At 42.0% G+C, this 17,251-nt stretch overlaps 1 protein-coding gene across 4 annotated transcripts in view; it reads left to right on the plus strand.

Moving 5' to 3' along the window:
• The window catches only part of LOC120555598 (transcription initiation factor TFIID subunit 4-like), an 89,948-nt gene that overhangs the window by 24,814 nt on the left and 47,883 nt on the right, over positions 1-17,251 (plus strand). For all 4 annotated transcript variants that reach the window (XM_039794415.1, XM_039794416.1, XM_039794417.1 and 1 more), the window contains 3 exons: positions 5,267-5,436; positions 11,496-11,626; positions 15,631-15,756. In XM_039794415.1, the coding sequence (XP_039650349.1) occupies positions 5,267-5,436; positions 11,496-11,626; positions 15,631-15,756 (427 nt within the window). The remainder of the gene's footprint in view (positions 1-5,266; positions 5,437-11,495; positions 11,627-15,630; positions 15,757-17,251) is intronic.

Genomic DNA, 17,251 nt, shown 5'->3' on the forward strand with positions numbered 1-17,251 from the left:
GGAAGAAGCATGTCACTGACATTTTGTAGCATATTTTCCTTTCATCCAGGTCAAGTGGTAATCTGCCCGGTCTGCATGTATGTGTTTTAACAAGCTACACAATGGCTGGTGGTCCCTGAAAAGCGTTCTCGCTTCAGTCCATGTGTTTGTCTTCACATGCAGGCAGTTTGTTTTCTTCAACACGCTCTCGCTGAACTTCCTTGACTCACATTTTTAATTTCAGTCAAATACGAGGTCGATATTGATTTGAATGTTTGATGAGTGATGGACGTCTGTTGACGTCATCTTCATCTCTCATTTGTTTTGTGTTATCTCGCTCCTCGTCACTCAGCATTCCCAAACGTCTTGGAAACTGCTATGCAAATGATTTTATTACTATCATCTTTATTGTTACTTTAAACGGTGTGCGCTAAACTATTTACTTGTTAAGGTTTCAGCTGGACCTGTTGGTTACTGTTGTCTGAAACCTCTCCGTCTCATTCACTGTTTATTGTTTGCTGTCGCTTTTTTGCCGTTTTTCTTACCTGAGGATATAAACATGTTGGAACAGAGCTTCGTGTTACACAGCGATCCGTCGGACGCCATTGTGTCTTCACTCCAGAAACCTGCAACATGAACATAATGACTTGACCTGTGAACAAATGTGGCAAATGTGTTCTTGTTAATCACAAAGTTATATTTGCTTTAGAAGTTGTTCAGAGTTACCTATGAGTTTCTTCTGAGTTTGATCTTCCAAGGCTCCATTGGCATAATATAGTCAAGTCAGGTCGGATTTATTTAAGTGTTTCGGACATGATTTGACTACTTACAAATCAACAAAGGCTTACCATTAGAGAGGAGCAAACGTGAGAAAGTGTGAAAGTAATCGCAAGAAAGAGAAAAGAATCCACTGAGGACGGCCGGCCTGGTCAGGCAGCATCCACCAGCCTCAACAGCCTGCACCGTGTTCAGCTGTAGTCGGGGGACTGATGTGTGTATGGCTGTCACTCTGAGCCAGTGGTCCCAGCGGGCCAGCTGTAGCACAAACACACCCATACACACTGCAGGGCTTGTGGGGTTTCCAGTGCAGCTACAACCTTCTGTGTGAGTGCTTGTGTGTGTGTGTCTGTGTAGTTTACAGTACAGAGTGAAAGCAGCTGTCTCTGTTCCCTCCTCCCCTCCTCATCTCTCTGTAAACACTCGACATCCGCTGTAATCACAGGCGAGCCAGCCGAGGCCCTCAGCCCTCTGCCAACCTCCGAGCTCAGCCTCAGCCCCTCAAATCCAACTCTGTCTTACATGGTGGACACACATCCATGCGCATAAACACACAAACACTTGCATCGTTGCATAGGAAAAGACACACACACAGACACACATAAGAAACAAAAGTTTTTCTTCCCCAGTCACTGTTGCCAGCGGATTTCAAAGTCCACCGGCCCCTTTTCCATCATTTACCAGCAAAGTGAGTTAATTCTGCCTTTGTGGTGACGTCCTTTGTTGGTCTTTAAATTGCTATGTGATGTGCCTATTTTGCTAAAAAATGATTTACAAATAAATTCGACTCAATTAGAACTTAAAAGTGACCTCCCAAAAATTGTTGATGCAGAGACTTGGAAACACAGCAGTCACAATATTAGATTATGTTCAGAGTGGGTGCTGTGCCACTATAACGTTCCTTCAAAAGAAATCCATGAACACAAAGCTGGCACCAGGACATCTTGAATGCTAATATATTTGTATTGACGCCCACGTCAAAATAAGGTATGTTGGCATACACCATCAAAATATCTAAATTACACCCAGCCAGGTTGCAGTTGTGACTAATTACAGCTTGAGTGTGGGTGGTCCGTTGAATTAATAACCGTTATATATTAAACATTTAGATGGGTTTATTGGCCCCTCTCGTGCCACCAGTGCTGTCATCCGTTGGATCATAAACACACATCCCATCAGCTGCCCTGTGAACCCTGGCTGCCTAATGGAGAATACCTCTCCAGTGGTCCATGTCTCTCAGTGTGGGCACAACTAGCCTGCTTGCCCTAGGTGTAAGTCACAGGGTTCAAACAGGGGCCCCCTGCCTGCGCATAGGGACCTTTATCCACGGGCATGGGGGGTGGGGGGGGTTTTGGTGCAATGGTGGATGGGGGGCCCCCCCCCCGCAGGAGATCTGGACGCACCCCCATCTATCCACACACTCAAACACACAACCTCTAAATGGCAATGCAATCCTCTTAACACCTATGGCGTGCCCTCTCTGAAACACAAGCTTGATATGGAAACGACATGCATATGTATTCATGTGACCGCCGGCTCCATGTCCCCGAGCCAACCCAAACCAATAACTGAGAGGCTGCTCTTTAGCTTCTGTGCAAGCTAATTACATCTCTGCTTTATTAGCGCAGAGCAGAGGTATAGTCGGGAATATTTTGCATTTCATATCTCATTCCCTCCTTTTAATGTCAGACCTGTCTTTGGCATTTGATTTGAACCCCGCGGATCCCAAACAGCCAGACATCAGACCATCCAAGAAAAAGAAATATAATATACTCAGAATATTACCAGTGTTCTTGGATACCAGGTGATGCTTCATGTACCTATACATATAGGTACATGTATACTGTGATACTGCTGACATTTTTTTGTATGTTACCCAGTGTAGATTATTGTGCTATGTACTATACATTCCGACTGGTGAAAACGAAGAACGCTTGCTTTCGTCTCAGGGATTAAGATACATTGCAGCACAATGGGGGAAAGAAAATCACTACTCCTATGGCTTCATGTAGCATATTCCATATTTCATTAGCATTATTTGTATATGAACAGATCACTAGACGCAACGGCACAAAATTGTAAATTTACTTTTATGTTTTTTTTATAGGGGTACATACACATGTGATGTGCGCTAAATAGACTAATGTCACATATTGTATACTTCTACTGTATTACGTATGCCAGTTTGCAGGAAAAACACTTGTTAATAGACTTATGGAGTGTGTTATTTCCATTATGTTAAAGATGTTGTCAAGTTAGGTTGGTGTTTCTCATTTAAAAAAAGATATTAAATGACTAAGCTACCAAGCTAGCTATGTATCAGATTTCAATCTACAACCCCTGAGGTGAATAATCCCTCCAACCAGGTCACATCTGACAGGTAGATATAACTGTCACACAACCTTTTTTTCTTTTTTTTTTTAACCAAGATAACCTAACCTGTTGGATTATCTCTCCTGCCCACCTCCGAATTCTAGGTGTCTTGCTTCGCTTTGCTTGGTGCATTAGTAAGAGTAGATTTGTCCAAAAAGAGACTTTTTTTTTTTTTTCAGATATGTTTAAAAGCATTTTCATCTATTATAATTAGGCATTTATCCACAGTGTGTTTCATTTGTTGTCACCATTGCTTAACATGAGAAAATGATAAGGTGGTCAACCTGACCAGGCACATTTAACCTGACTACTATCACTATGTATAGATTTAAGCTGTGGAGGTAGCATCGTTTGTACTTTACCTAAGCGAACAGTTATCCATGATGGCGTGATGAAGAAAGGTGCACAGACTAAGGTGCAGCACAGGGTATAATCATATGTATCCATGCTTGTGTTGTTATGTCGATCCTCACTGTGAAGGCATAATTAGACTGTGTGCTCGAGCAGAGGAGGAAGAGAGGAGAGAAGGTAGAGGTGTGTGAGGTTCAGGGAGATGCTCTAATCGTCTTTGTCAACCTCCTGCTGTGGTGTCAAGTTTCATATCGGCTCTCTGTGGCCGCACCAAGGAGCAGGAGGGCCTCGGTGGGGTGGAGTTGGCTGATGGCGTGTGCCCACGCTCAGGCGCCTGAAAGAACTCGGCGCCCCGCACTGCACACATGCATACACAAAAGCACAGCAGCACACGCACAAGCTCTGTCGCAACCAACATCGGTTGCATGAATGTAAATGACTGTGGAGGTGAGCCAGTGAGTGGCGAGAGGCCTCTCTGTGTGTGTTCTGTGGTTCTTTGTTCCCTCCGTCAAAGCCACTCTGAAAATCCGCCGCTCGCTCTGGGCCGGTCCTTTAAGCACAACAAGTCACTGCTCAGCTAATTCAGGCCAGAATCACAATCATTACTTGCCAAGTACAATAATTGTAGGGAAATATGTCTTGGTGACAACTCACAAAGAAAGTTACAGCCTTTTAAAGGATGTGGAGACCTCCTTGTTTACTGTCAAATGCAACGAACCAAACAAATTCTGTATGTTTACTCTCTTCCATGTCTCTGCTAATATGAAATAGCACGTAAACAATGTGAAGTCAGCATTAAGCCTGTGAGAAATGGCCAGTGCATCAAGAAAATACTAAGCAAAATGCGGCAAAGCGGTGTGCAAATAGAGTTTGTTGACATTAGTATATGGCCAGATTCATCACAGCTCCGTGCCAATCCTCAGGAGCATCCTTACCGAGCTAAACTCTGTCCAAACACTCTTCATCTCCCTCCCTCACAGAGTGCCGACACAAATAGACTCCGCAATGGGAATTCTGTGCCATTATGACCAAAGCATAGCCCTCTGTAACAAAACAAATGCATATTGTCATCAAAGGAAATATTCATGGATAAAAGCAGGAATACATTTTGATAATGTTGGGACATGAGTACTGATATTATGTAAGGGTTTGCTACAAAGCTTTTCATCCACGCCCAAACTGAATTATTTTTTGATATTGGATCGAGCCGCATTGTGCCTTTTCTCTTTAGGATTTTTTTCTTCTTTTTTTTCCTTACATTTTGTTATGACCATTTCCCCCTGTACTACAGCCTACAGCCTGTTCATTATCCAATCTTATTATCTAACTGTGGAGGGTGTAGGCAGTGTAGACAGACCAACCAGTAGGAGTCACTAATGCTGCGACAAGGACAAGATCCCTAAAGACAGCTTCCCAAATGGGCCTTTCCCCTGCGCCCTAATCAGTGTGCAACCTTGACTTTAGTAACTTTAGTAACTTTAGTTCACCCTGAACTACCTTGTACCTCTGCTGCTATTTTGGAGTGTCTTCTGCACCAAGATGAAAATTCTAAATCTGTAATCCTAACTAGATAAAGGACATCAACATGCATCAGAATGCAATGCCTATTTTTCTTTTGTGATTTATGAAATATGTTTTTCTATATCAATTTCTGCCAATCCCAGCACCAGTGGATCACGTAATACTCTTTCAGAAGAGCTCATTTATTTGGGATTCTATACTAGAAGTTGAATGTTTCCCTGTCCACTGCATGCATTTTGCTAATCTGTCATCTCTCATGCTGCAGGGATGATGATGACATCAATGACGTAGCCTCCATGGCCGGGGTGAACCTGAATGAGGAGAGCGCAAGAATACTCGCCACCAACTCCGAACTAGTGGGAACGCACATCCGCTCATGTAAAGACGAGGCCTTTCTCCACCCGGGACTTCTCCATCGACGAATTCTGGAAACAGGTAGGATAAGTGAGCCCATCTTGCAGTGTAGCAATGTCGAGACTCATAAACGTTTAACCCTTAAAGGGATACGCCACCGTTTGTTGAAATAGGGCTTATCACGGTCTCCCCTGGCTGTAGATAGGTGGGCCAATGTATTTTTTGTCTCAGTGTGAGTAATTAGGTTGTTTTTTTTGTCTTTTGTTGGCTCACTTTTACTCACAACATGCTAACCGGCAACATAGGATTCCATTCACTACGCTAAGCTAACTAGCGGTGGTGCTGTCGGTGTTGCACCGGACTAAAACAATGCATACACAAAAAATGTGTTGGCCCACCTATCTACAGCTAGGGGAGACCGTGATAAGCCCTATTTCAACAAACGGTGGCGTATCCCTTTAAATGTTCTTAGCTGCAGTTAGAGAAGGCTAGCCTCTCCGAAATAAAGTGACAAAAATGTATTTCCCCCCACCCCTTCTACTCTAAACAACAATCCAAAGATGAAAATCCAGGCTCTAGTGGTGATGAAATCACTAACTGTTGTCTTTTGTCTTAGGAACATGTTGTTGCTGTATTTCTAGTGTCATCACTAAAGATGAAATTTTGATTTTCGGAGCCTTTTCTTGTTTGGCCTCGGTTTAAATTTGATACACTTAACAATTCTTTCACCTCCTTTAATGAATTCTTCAGTGGCTGTCTGAACTCACTGGACCCCAGGCACACACATAAATACTTTATGGGTTTGTCTTTTGAAGGCTGGCTGTCAGATTGTCCTCTGGACTAAAGGAACAGAGTTTAGAGGAATCTGACTTGGCAGTGAGATTTTGATTCTTTCTCTCTTTTTAGTGGATCTTGACACTCTGAAGGCACACCGTATTGCGTGTGCTAATCGATACAGGCGGAGAGGTCTTGGTTTGTTTGCAGCATCACACGAGAGTGATAGTGTCTTCATTACTTCTTTTTGCTACCGGCAGTCAATTTTATTGCTTGAAATATACTTTAGGCTCTCGCTGCACAGTGAAACCTGTGAAAACGTATTATGAGCGTTATTACTCAAAAAAAGAAAAGAAAAAACCTGTGCCTAGCATCTTGCTCCTGTGCATCATATCAAAAAACACACAGCATAATCACACGTGACGGGGAGTCTCGCGCCCTCATCTTGCTTTATCTCAATTAAAGTATCTTTACTGTAGCACGGATGCCTGCGGGTCATGTTTCGCTATGTGGACTCTTGGCATGGTTGTTATCCCGTCACCTTGGGGCATAGAGGTTATTTAAAAATATAAATCTTTCCTCAGGGGGGGCACGCAGCATGATACAGGGCAAGAGGCTAGGGCGCCCCCTGCTGGGGAAGTGGCACTTATGCAGCGTTGTTGTGTCAGTGATTGGCCTCTCCACGCTCTCAGCTGACAGCAGTCCGAGGGAGGCTCCCCCGGCCTGCCAGCTCCACTCAATCAGAAAGCCTTGGCTTCACCTCTGTACAAGCACCACATTCAACTCTGCTCTGCGTTCTCATTTACTGCGGAACATCCTGTTGAAACTTCACTGTGACCTCTCCTGCCCACTGGTTGCCCCCACAAAAAGAGGGGTCTCACTACCAGCATCTTTCTTCTCCTTCTTATTCACAATTCTTTTCCCCTTTATTTAATTTTTTTTATACTGATTTCAGGAGAAAATGTTGGCTGCCTCTTTCGATAGCCCGCTCTTTATTTCCCTCTTTATGTCTCTCCGTGTCTCGATTCCTCTTCTCTCTTGTTTATCCCCCCCAAACAAACACTTGTGCCGCCCTCCTCTCCCCCAACCTCTCTCCCCCTCCCCTCTTAACTCTTCAGGCTGGCCCTTGAGCTAGGTATGGGAGGGGGAGGCAGTTGCATTTCTTGCAACTGCAAAACAGCACTCCACCCCCCAACTAAGGAACCAGAACACAGGCACAGCTGGAGCTCTCTAAAAAAGCTCCTTTAAAGTAATGATAGTCCACTGATACTTTTAAGGTCCACACGCACCTATCGCACACACACGCACACACACACACACACACACACACACACACACACACACACACACACACACACACACAAAGTTTCCCATATCTACTGAAAATGAATTAAAATAATCAAATTAAGACCTGAAAATATATTAACATAAGCATGTGTGCGTGGATTATTAATTCAGTATGATTTTGATCTGATAGCACAATCTAAGGCTGTAGAGAGATAATAGCATTGACACAAAAAATGGTTCGTTCTGATTGGATGCTATGTGCTCTCAAGCATAATTTGCTGCAACTTGAACATGATTCACTTTCAAAACAAAGGAAGTGCCTCATGCGGCGCTCACATGTCAGTTTTACCATGAAACTAGCATGACCTGCTTCTGGGGAAAACACGTCAGCCCTCTACTATGTCAGCATGTCAGCCCTCTAATTGTAAGGCATGAGCTCAAATTTCTCTCTCTTGGCGTCAGGAAATAGTGGAGTGTGTTTAACCATCAAGCAAGGTGTTTGGTCTCTGGCTTTCTAATTTCTAACCAGCTGATATTTAGCAGAAAAGCTATTAAACTACAGTATCTATAAAGCACATTCCAGCAGTCACTTAAATCTCATGTTGCATGAAACTAATGTTAGCTGCTTGAGCTTGTTTGAGAGTAAGTCATCATTGGAACAGACACTGCCACTTAATAATCAAATTGCTATGGCAATTTCATCAGTTTGAATACAGTTGGTCATTCTTCACCATGTTGTGGCATTTTTATGCTAGATCAACTTTTAGATTACATTAGTATTACTAAGTCGAAGTACTAAACAACACAAGACTAACTAAACAAACAAACAGTTTATTTTCTAATATTCATTTCCCCCTTTTACTGCCCATACTGCACTTTATTTCGTTTTTGTTTTCTGCTCTGCTTTGCCCCTCTTTTTTTATGCAGTTCTTGTTGGCAAGTCAAGATAAATCCATTTGTGCATACAAATTTTTAAATAAAAACACAGTACATGTAGAGTATGAAAAAAATAAAAACCAAACCTTTTACACTTCAGGAATGCTAAAGTCTCTGGATATTGTTAAGCTGTCCAGACAAGTCTTGAATGTTGCATGGATGTCAGGAATACTGCCCTTGCATCAAAAAAAAAAACGAAAAAAACAACACACAAAAAACACAACAACATATTACTGATCATCATCAAGGGATCATTAGAAATTGACATTAAGGCTTCCATAAGCGTATGAGCATGCTCTGCGTCTTGGCTATGGGAGTATGGTTCCCAGTGGTTGCTTTTATGAGCTATTTGTTTCGTGGACATTCTGAGAAAAAGCTGTCCTCTGATTATTGGCATCATGTTTTAAGATTGGTGTGGAGGATATAACAAGGGTATAACTGGTGCGATGGCATTTCTGCTATTTGAAAATGGAGTGATCCTATTGGCTTTACTGGACCTTAACTGCTGATTTGATCAGGATGAAAATCAACACATGCAAATCTGGGATCATGGTTATCTCCCAGAAAACGTGAATTTCTCAATTCAGGTGATGGGGAGCAGATGCCCCAAGAGGACTTCGGGTATCTCAGAATCTTGGGTTAGAATGTGTTTGTGGCCAGAGGAAAGAAAAAATCACATAGACGCAGGCATTTTAGATATAAACCAGTATAGTTGGGTCATTCAGGACCTGTTCAGGACAATGTTCACTGCCAGCTACTTTTCAGGGGGACCTTGTTGCTATGGATACCATTCAGTTCTATACTAAATAAATATTCAAGTTACCAGGCCTCAATACAGATTGTGTCTCTCCACATTTGATGTTGCCTGTTAGTGTTAAGTAACAGCATAAGAATGTATAGTGTTATCTAACACACAAGTGGAAAATGCATACATAGTCAACGATTAACCTCATCATTCTGCATTTATATATTGCTTTTCTAGTCTTAGTGACCACTTAAACACTTTACATAACAGGCCGCATTCACCCCACATAAACACTGGTGGCTGAAGCTACCATAGAAGGTGCCACCTGCTTTTATAAACATTGACACACATGGTGAAGCATCGAGAGCATTTCAGGATTTGGGCCAAGGACACTTCAACATGTAGCCTAGGCCAGGGGTCGAAGCACCGACATAACTCCTACTTGATATAATTGCAGATTCCCACTAATAAGTCTTATCTTGTCTTAATGAGCTCTGCAATTGCACTTTTAAAAAGGAGTGGATGCATATGCGGAGGGCACGAAGTTGTCTATAGGACATTGGGTGTCTGAGTATGCAGGCGCGTTCCACACATGCACCCAAATAGTCGAAATGCACTGTCTGGTTGAGCTCTTTCCACCATATTTGTGTCTTTATACTGCTTTTAAAGAGGAAGTATAAAGATGTAGATAGTGACGGATATCAAAAATAAATTCAATTCAATTTCAATTCAATTTTATTTATACTATCAAATCATAACAAGAGTTATCTCGAGACACTTTACAGATAGAGTAGGTCTAGACCACACTCTATAATTTGCCAACATCAGCATCCTAACATACTCAAACAATGCAATGCGAACATGCTAATTTTTTAGCAGGTATGATGTTTACCAGGCAAAAGTCAGGGTATTACCAAATCCATTGGGATGCATTGTCGGGAAGAGTTGTATACCTGCACTACGTTTCATGACGTACCATCCAGTCAGCTAGTTCAGTCTGGACCAAAGTGGCGGACAGACAGACCCACCGACTGACATTGCCAGCCCTAGAGCCGTGTTGCCTGCATAGATAAAAATGCAAAAAGCCCACCCAACTGGAGATGTTTCAATCTTTGGTGCAGGTTATTCCTGTTATCTGTTCTGTCTTGTAGAAATTAATTATACAAAATATCAAAGCTGTTTAGTTCATTAGTCTGTTTCTAGCTGTGTTATAGGCCTTTTTTTTCTAGGTGAATAATAGCGATTTGTATCAGTACATGTTCAAGAATGTGTTTTTGCTCACAGAAATGTGGCTCTCTAGCTAAGTCTCTTAAACTTCCCCTGAAATATTAATATCCCTGAAAGATCTTATTTTTTCGGAAGCAGAAGCCTATTAGTGTTTTTCTTTGACCTTGTGACATGGCAACATGTATTGCCACTGTAATTATAATGCTAACAGGGCTCCCTCCATCCATTTCAAAGCTCGAGCAGATGAGGAGTATATGTATTGTTCAGCTGATTTAAATAATTGGTGTGGTTTACTTAAAAGGGTGCCAGAGAGAAAATTATGGTAATGGCATAATTTAAAAGGAAGTTGGAAACAGATAGTAACCCCACCAAAGTCTGTCCTCCTCTCTTTTGTTATGACTTCAGAGGAGTTTTGCTCCAAGGAAACTAAATTATCCTTCTCCTGTGAAAAGAGATGGTCAATGTCGTTTGTACACTTGAAGGAGCTTAGCTAGTAAAGCCACTCTGGAATTTGCACTAAGACTGTGAAACAAATTAACTTTTCTGTGTGATGAGTCCTATTTTTGGGAGTTAATTGCACGTACTAATCCAGACAGTTTTTCTGTGTAAATGTGTGTGTGTGTGTGTGTGTGTGAGAGAGAGAGAGAGAGAGTACAGTAGTTGTGTGTGTGTGTGTGTGTGTGTGTGTGTGTGTGTGTGTGTGTGTGTGTGTGTGTGTGTGTGTGTGTGTGTGTGTGTGTGTGTATGAGTTGAGAAGTTGTGATCTTCTGTTGGTGTGTTTTTATGAGTTGTTTGTGTATCTGTAGTGAAACAATTACTTTTTTACCTGCTTAGCTGTTGTTTTTCTCGAAATGGTAAATTGTGGAAGGAAGCATAGTGATGATGATAAAACAATCAACCTGTTTATCCCTTTAGTAAATTAAATGAACAAAGGCTATATTGTAAAACTCCCAGATGGTAAAGTGGAGGATCAGCATTTTAATTGGAGCAGAGTCAGTGGGGTGAATGAGAAATCTGGATCTAATCATGAAAAGCAAACGTAGTAACTGTTCCTGTTGTGTGAGAAAGAGGTGCCAAATTGATATAAATTATATAGTGATCGCAAATGTTTTATCTTGTCCTAAATGTGTGTGTGTGTGTGTGCGCGTGTGTGTGTGTGTGCCCTTCACAGCTAAGAAGTTTGGCGTCACAGAGGTCCCTATGGAGGCGGTTACATTCATCTCACATGCCACACAGTCACGACTTCGAACTGTTGTAGAAAAGGTTTCTACCATCGCACAGCACCGACTGGACTCTTGTAAGGTAGGAAGAACACACACACACACACACACACACACACACACACACACACACACACACACACACACACACACACACACACACACACACTTACAAAGTAGAGATGTCTAGGGTGTTGAGTCATTCAATGCATTTTTTTAAGCCTAATTCATTTCCAATCACTTATTTTTATTATATCTCACTGCGCTCCAGATACGTCAACTTTCACATTACATTCTTTTTTTTTTTTTTTTAAAGTTGCTTAGCCTACACTCTAACCTACAGCTAACACTGGGGGAATTAAGCATTCAACCTGTAATCCTGAGTAAGAATTCAAAGGCAGAGAGGACAGGTGGGCAGGATAAAGTTAAATAGTGTTTAATAGAAATCTCATTACCCTTAATTAATGCCCTTGCACTCAGTGCACCAGTCAACACCCCTCCCTCTCTACCTCATGTGCTGGTTTGGGCAGCTGTGGCTCTTTAATTGCAGGATTGGTGGTTCGATCCCCGATTCCACCTGTCTTCATGTCGAAGTATGCAAGACCTGAACCCCACGTTGCTCCTAATGGGCAGGCCAGCACATTACATGGCATCTGCCCGCCATCAGTGTGTGAGTGTGAGTCAGTCAATTGTGCACAAAGCGAAATCCTAGATATGTATCCCCAAGAAAGCCTAAAGGCTCATCTTCTTGTATAATAATTGTTGATGCATTGCCTCATTATTATGAAGTATCGTTGGGATCATGGGTAAACATAAGTAATCGTTAAACGACATCCTAAAAAATCCTAACGACACCCATCCCTGACATGCAGCCAGCACTGCCCTGTTTTCTGTGCATTGTCACTACACACTGAAGCCACCATTCTGTTTGGATTAGCAGAGAACAACGACAATGTATACGTGCACTGATCTGTGGGACGAAACAAAGCATATGGTGTCATAACTGTCTATACAGTCCCTCCAGAAAACGTGATTATGCGATCGCATAATTCAATGCATAATCAGCCAAAGTCCGCATATTTATGCGGGGGCCGCATTTTTTCAAATACGGCACACTTTCGGCTCATAAATTGCCGATTTCCGCGCAAAATATGCGGGACTTGCATGATTTCATAATCCCCGCATTTTTGTTGCAAAAAAAGTCACATATATCTTAGCAGAAAGTTGAAAAATTTTGCATTTACTTCACACAAGAGCAGCCATTTTCCCCTGTTGCCATGGGAACTTTACGAAGTGACGTAATTACACGATGTGAACGTCATCGAAAAGCAGGGTGTTGGGGGAATCACTTTTTTCGCTCTTTTTCATCAAACCGCAGTTTTTGCAAGATCCCGCAATTTCATCGCATAAAATTGCATAAATATCCCGCATATTCCATTGCATTTTTTAAGAAAACGTGCCGCATAATCAAGGATTTCTGCCCGCAACAATCACAAAAAAAAAAAAAAAATGAACCAATGTTATTGTAAAAATGGGTGGCTTGTACTGTATCTAAGCGGCCGTTCACATAAACGGGAAGACCATTATGAAGGGAAATATTCAGTAAATATTGGATCCAAACTCAAGGGGGATATTAAATCACTTAAGTTGGAAATAAAACTTTATCAGGACATTCAAGCACACTGGAATATGGGCCTGTATGCTCCAACATTCCCACGCAGACACACAGTGGCATGCACACAAATGCACTTTTACCTGTCTCACGCATAAACTCACAGCCAAAAATGCAAGTGTACCACTAACATAAACACATAAAAGTTAATATGAGCAGTCTTTTTTAACTTTAAGTTGATAAACAGGAGAGCTCAGACTTCGCAGTCAGTCAGCCAAAACCTGAGGTATAAAAGAACTTTTAAGTGCTCGTCAGCGCACACCTGCGTACTTTTCTTGTAATGGTGACTTTATCTCTCGTAGCCCTTGAATGCAACTATATAACCACATTTAATTGGTGTACATTAAAGCACAAATCCATCTCGACTACAAGCCTAAATCTTGGCGTTGTTGGGAGAACAGGGGGGGAAACTTTGAAAATGTGTTCTTCCTGACACCAAGAAGGGAGGAAGAGTAGGAGGGAGGGAGGGAGGGAGAACACCAGCCACAGCTGTCCCCATCTTGTTTGGTGCTTCTTCTTCTAGTCGTTCGTTCTTTTCCTTTTTTGTGGTTTGGCAAATGAGGTGTGTGTGAGAGAGGCACGAAGCTCTGTGAAGCCACTCTGTTGACATCAGCGGAAAAAAAAAAAAGAAAGGGGAAAAGACCAAAAGACAAAGCGGCCTTAAAGAGCAACCGGGCTTCGGCATACGGCGGCAGGAGCTACGGCAAGAGTGCAGGCTCAGCGCTGCAACAAAGAGGAGGGAGCCTGGATGAGAGAAAGAAAGAGGGGGGGGTGCTGGCGATGAGCCTCCTCTGATGTGTCTTTGTGCTCTGTGCCACCCAGCTTCTCTCATCCACTCATGGAAACACACACACACACAGACCTGACACACACACACACACACACACACACACACACACAGACAGAAAGAAAAGAGAGTGATATAGAAATCAAGTGCAAAGGGAGAACAGAGCTGCATAGGAGACATACAAACACAAACGTGAAATACGCAATTATCCTATTAACTTTTGATGACCTACAAAAGTTGTTTTCACACTTGCCTTTCCATTTCCCAAGTGGGAGGCGATGCGCCATATGCAAAGAGAAACATCGTCTTTAAATAGAAAAAGTTAGCGTGTGTTCCAGTCTGTTGTTGTGATCAGACCGGTGGTGTTCCAGATGAGCTGTGTCTTAAAGTTAGTTTCACCAAATGTGCACTTAACGTTGAAGGTATGTCATCCTTATCAGCATGGCATGCCTGACTTAGTTCTTGTAATTATATATTTTAATCATAGATGGTGATGGTAGTCCATTATGATTTTCTTGTTTGGGAGCTGTATCTGGGTTAATGCACACAATAAATCCCACCTGGACAAAGTGTTTTATTCATTTTTTACAAAAAAACTAAACAAAATTCAAGTAAAACATCACATCTTCTCACATAATATGCACTCTTAACTTATAATGAGGACTTACCCATACATCTCCTAAAGCACGCTTGATTATTATCACACACATCTTGTAAAACGTATTTTTGGCAATTTGCTCTCAATCAACAGAAAATTGGCAACAATTTGGTAATCCATTACTCTTTTTTGGGGGGTAATTTTTTAAGCATAATGACCAAGAAATTGCTATAAATTTAGTATATTTGGATTTTTGACTGTTGGCCATACAAAAGAAGGAATTTAAAGACGTCCCGTTGGGCTCTGCCAGATTGTACTGGGCTGTATTGACAATTTTCTGACACATAATACAGTATAATAATACAGTTAACCGTAGAACAACAATCTTGTCAGAACTAATTATTCATACTACTATTTTTCATTTAAAAATGTTGTGAGACCCCTTAATGTATTATTACGTGTCTTGAGAAAGGTCCATGGGACCGAAACGTTGACGAATAAAACCAAATGCAGTGATGAAAAGTGTGTGCGGGAATATAGATTTTCTTGCTTTTTGAAATGGATCTTCGGGGGATTTAATTCCCTGCACCACAGAGGAGACCAAGCAAGTGGTGTACGTGTTGCTGACTAATCGCCCCCTTAATGTATGGCAATAATTACTATGTTGCAGGCAGCTAAAATTGGGCTTTTGAATTTTTGCCAGATAAATTGTTTGGAGTTTGACGGAGAGTACATGAGTCATATTGCCAAACTTGGTCTCTCAGTCTTAGGTCTCAAGTTTCTCAAATTTCTGTCATAGATATCCGACAAATATTCTACTACCGCATTTTGTGCTTTGGGTGAAATAGATGTTCTAGTAATGTATTTACAGTGGATGCTTTTTGCTTTTCAGATCATTTAGAATGTGGACTAAGGGCTGCCCTGAAATTCTGAAATGTTTGCCCAAAGCCTCAGAAGCAGCCACTGAATGGGACTCGTAGCTTTTTTCATCTGTTCGTCGCAGTGATTTTCTTTCAATCTCCTTGTCAGGATGACGAGTGCTACGAGCAGTCGGCAGACGTTCGCTCTCAACTTCGATTTTTCGAGCAGCTGGAGAGAATGGAGAAGCAGAGGAAGGACGAGCAGGAGAGAGAGATCCTGTTAAAAGCCGCTAAAGTAAGTTATTGTCACCTCACCATCCTACAGTGTGTGTGCGGAGAGAGAGAGAGAGAGAGAGAGAGAGTTGTTATGTCCCCGTGCAACAGTGTGTTTTTGTGTACTGCGGTGTGTATGTGTGTGCGTGTTGCTCCTGTGCAGGCTCTGACCGATGAATTAGAGTGTGACACCAGTGGATGAAGTGACCTCCCTGCGTCCTCCCAGGCTCCTGGCCCCAGGGCTCCTCTGTCCTGGCTCTTCCTAACCGGACAAAGCGAGGGAGGGCCTCGTACCCTTTGCAACTCCCATGCACCATGCAACCGACACACACACACACACACACACACCCCATGTACAACCTGCGCAACATCCCTCTATCACAAGCGTTGACAGCTCAGGTGAAACAGAGCATCAGTTTAAAAAAATAGTACAGATTTCTCAGTGTCCGAGAAGCCAGTATGTTTTTGTTACTGTCTACAACTTTTACATATGTTGGCCTAAACATCGGGTGTCAAGTAGGCTTTTACCAGGAAAAGTGCACTGTGCACAAAAAGTATAGCATTTTTCCAAAGGGGGGGGGGGAGGGGCACTGTCCCCCTGGTGGCTGAAATGGCTAATTGCATTGTTTCAAAAATTAGTGGAATAATTACGTCTGCCGTGACCAGATATATATATATATATTTTTGGGGCTTTTCCCTTTATTATATAGTGAGAGTGGATAGACAGGAAAGGGGGAGAGAGATGGGGGATGACACGCAGCAAAGGGCAGCAGGTCGGATTCGAACCCGAGCCGCTGCAAAGGACTCAGGATGTCTTTGTAATGACAACTTGACATTAACCAGGATGACATTACCAGAGGATGTCTTTGTCATGACAAGTTGACATTAAATTTCTTTGGGATGTCTTTGTAATGACAACTTTACATTAACCAGGAGTATGACATTACCAGAGGATGTCTTTGTCAAGTTTAATGTCCAGTTGTCTTAATAAGGACACTCCAAAGAAATTTAATGTCAAGTTGATAAAGAGGGTGTAGTCTGTTCATTTTTTAGCATCTTTTAATTCGAGGAAGAATTTAACTTTGCAAGAAAATATTAAAACTACTTATTTCCAACAGTGTCCTTGCGTTGTTATCTGTCCACTATTCTGATCTCAACCCTGTACGTGTAGAGACATTTGTTTATCAGTAAAAGAAAAAAAAAAAGGTCTTCAAATTAGTAAAGCTCACCACTGACCAAAAAATGAGAGAGAATCTTTTGCAAATGAAAATGCCTCGCGGTGAAACATTAGCAGAAAGCTAGGTTAATTGAATTAATTTTGAATGGAGCAAATGTCCCACAGTAAAGATTCTCATTGCAGCACACCTCACCGTCTTAATTGCATTATTACGCTCCGGTCCTGCCATGCAGGATATTAGAAATCCTCTAGTTGATGAACACTGGCCACCAAACCTCATGACCTGCCTGTTTTTTTTATTTATTTTTTTAGGTGAAGCCAGACAGCCTCGCTCCTGGTT

Source organism: Perca fluviatilis, chromosome 3, assembly GCF_010015445.1.
Source record: "Perca fluviatilis chromosome 3, GENO_Pfluv_1.0, whole genome shotgun sequence".
NCBI classification, from domain to species: Eukaryota; Metazoa; Chordata; class Actinopteri; order Perciformes; family Percidae; genus Perca; species Perca fluviatilis.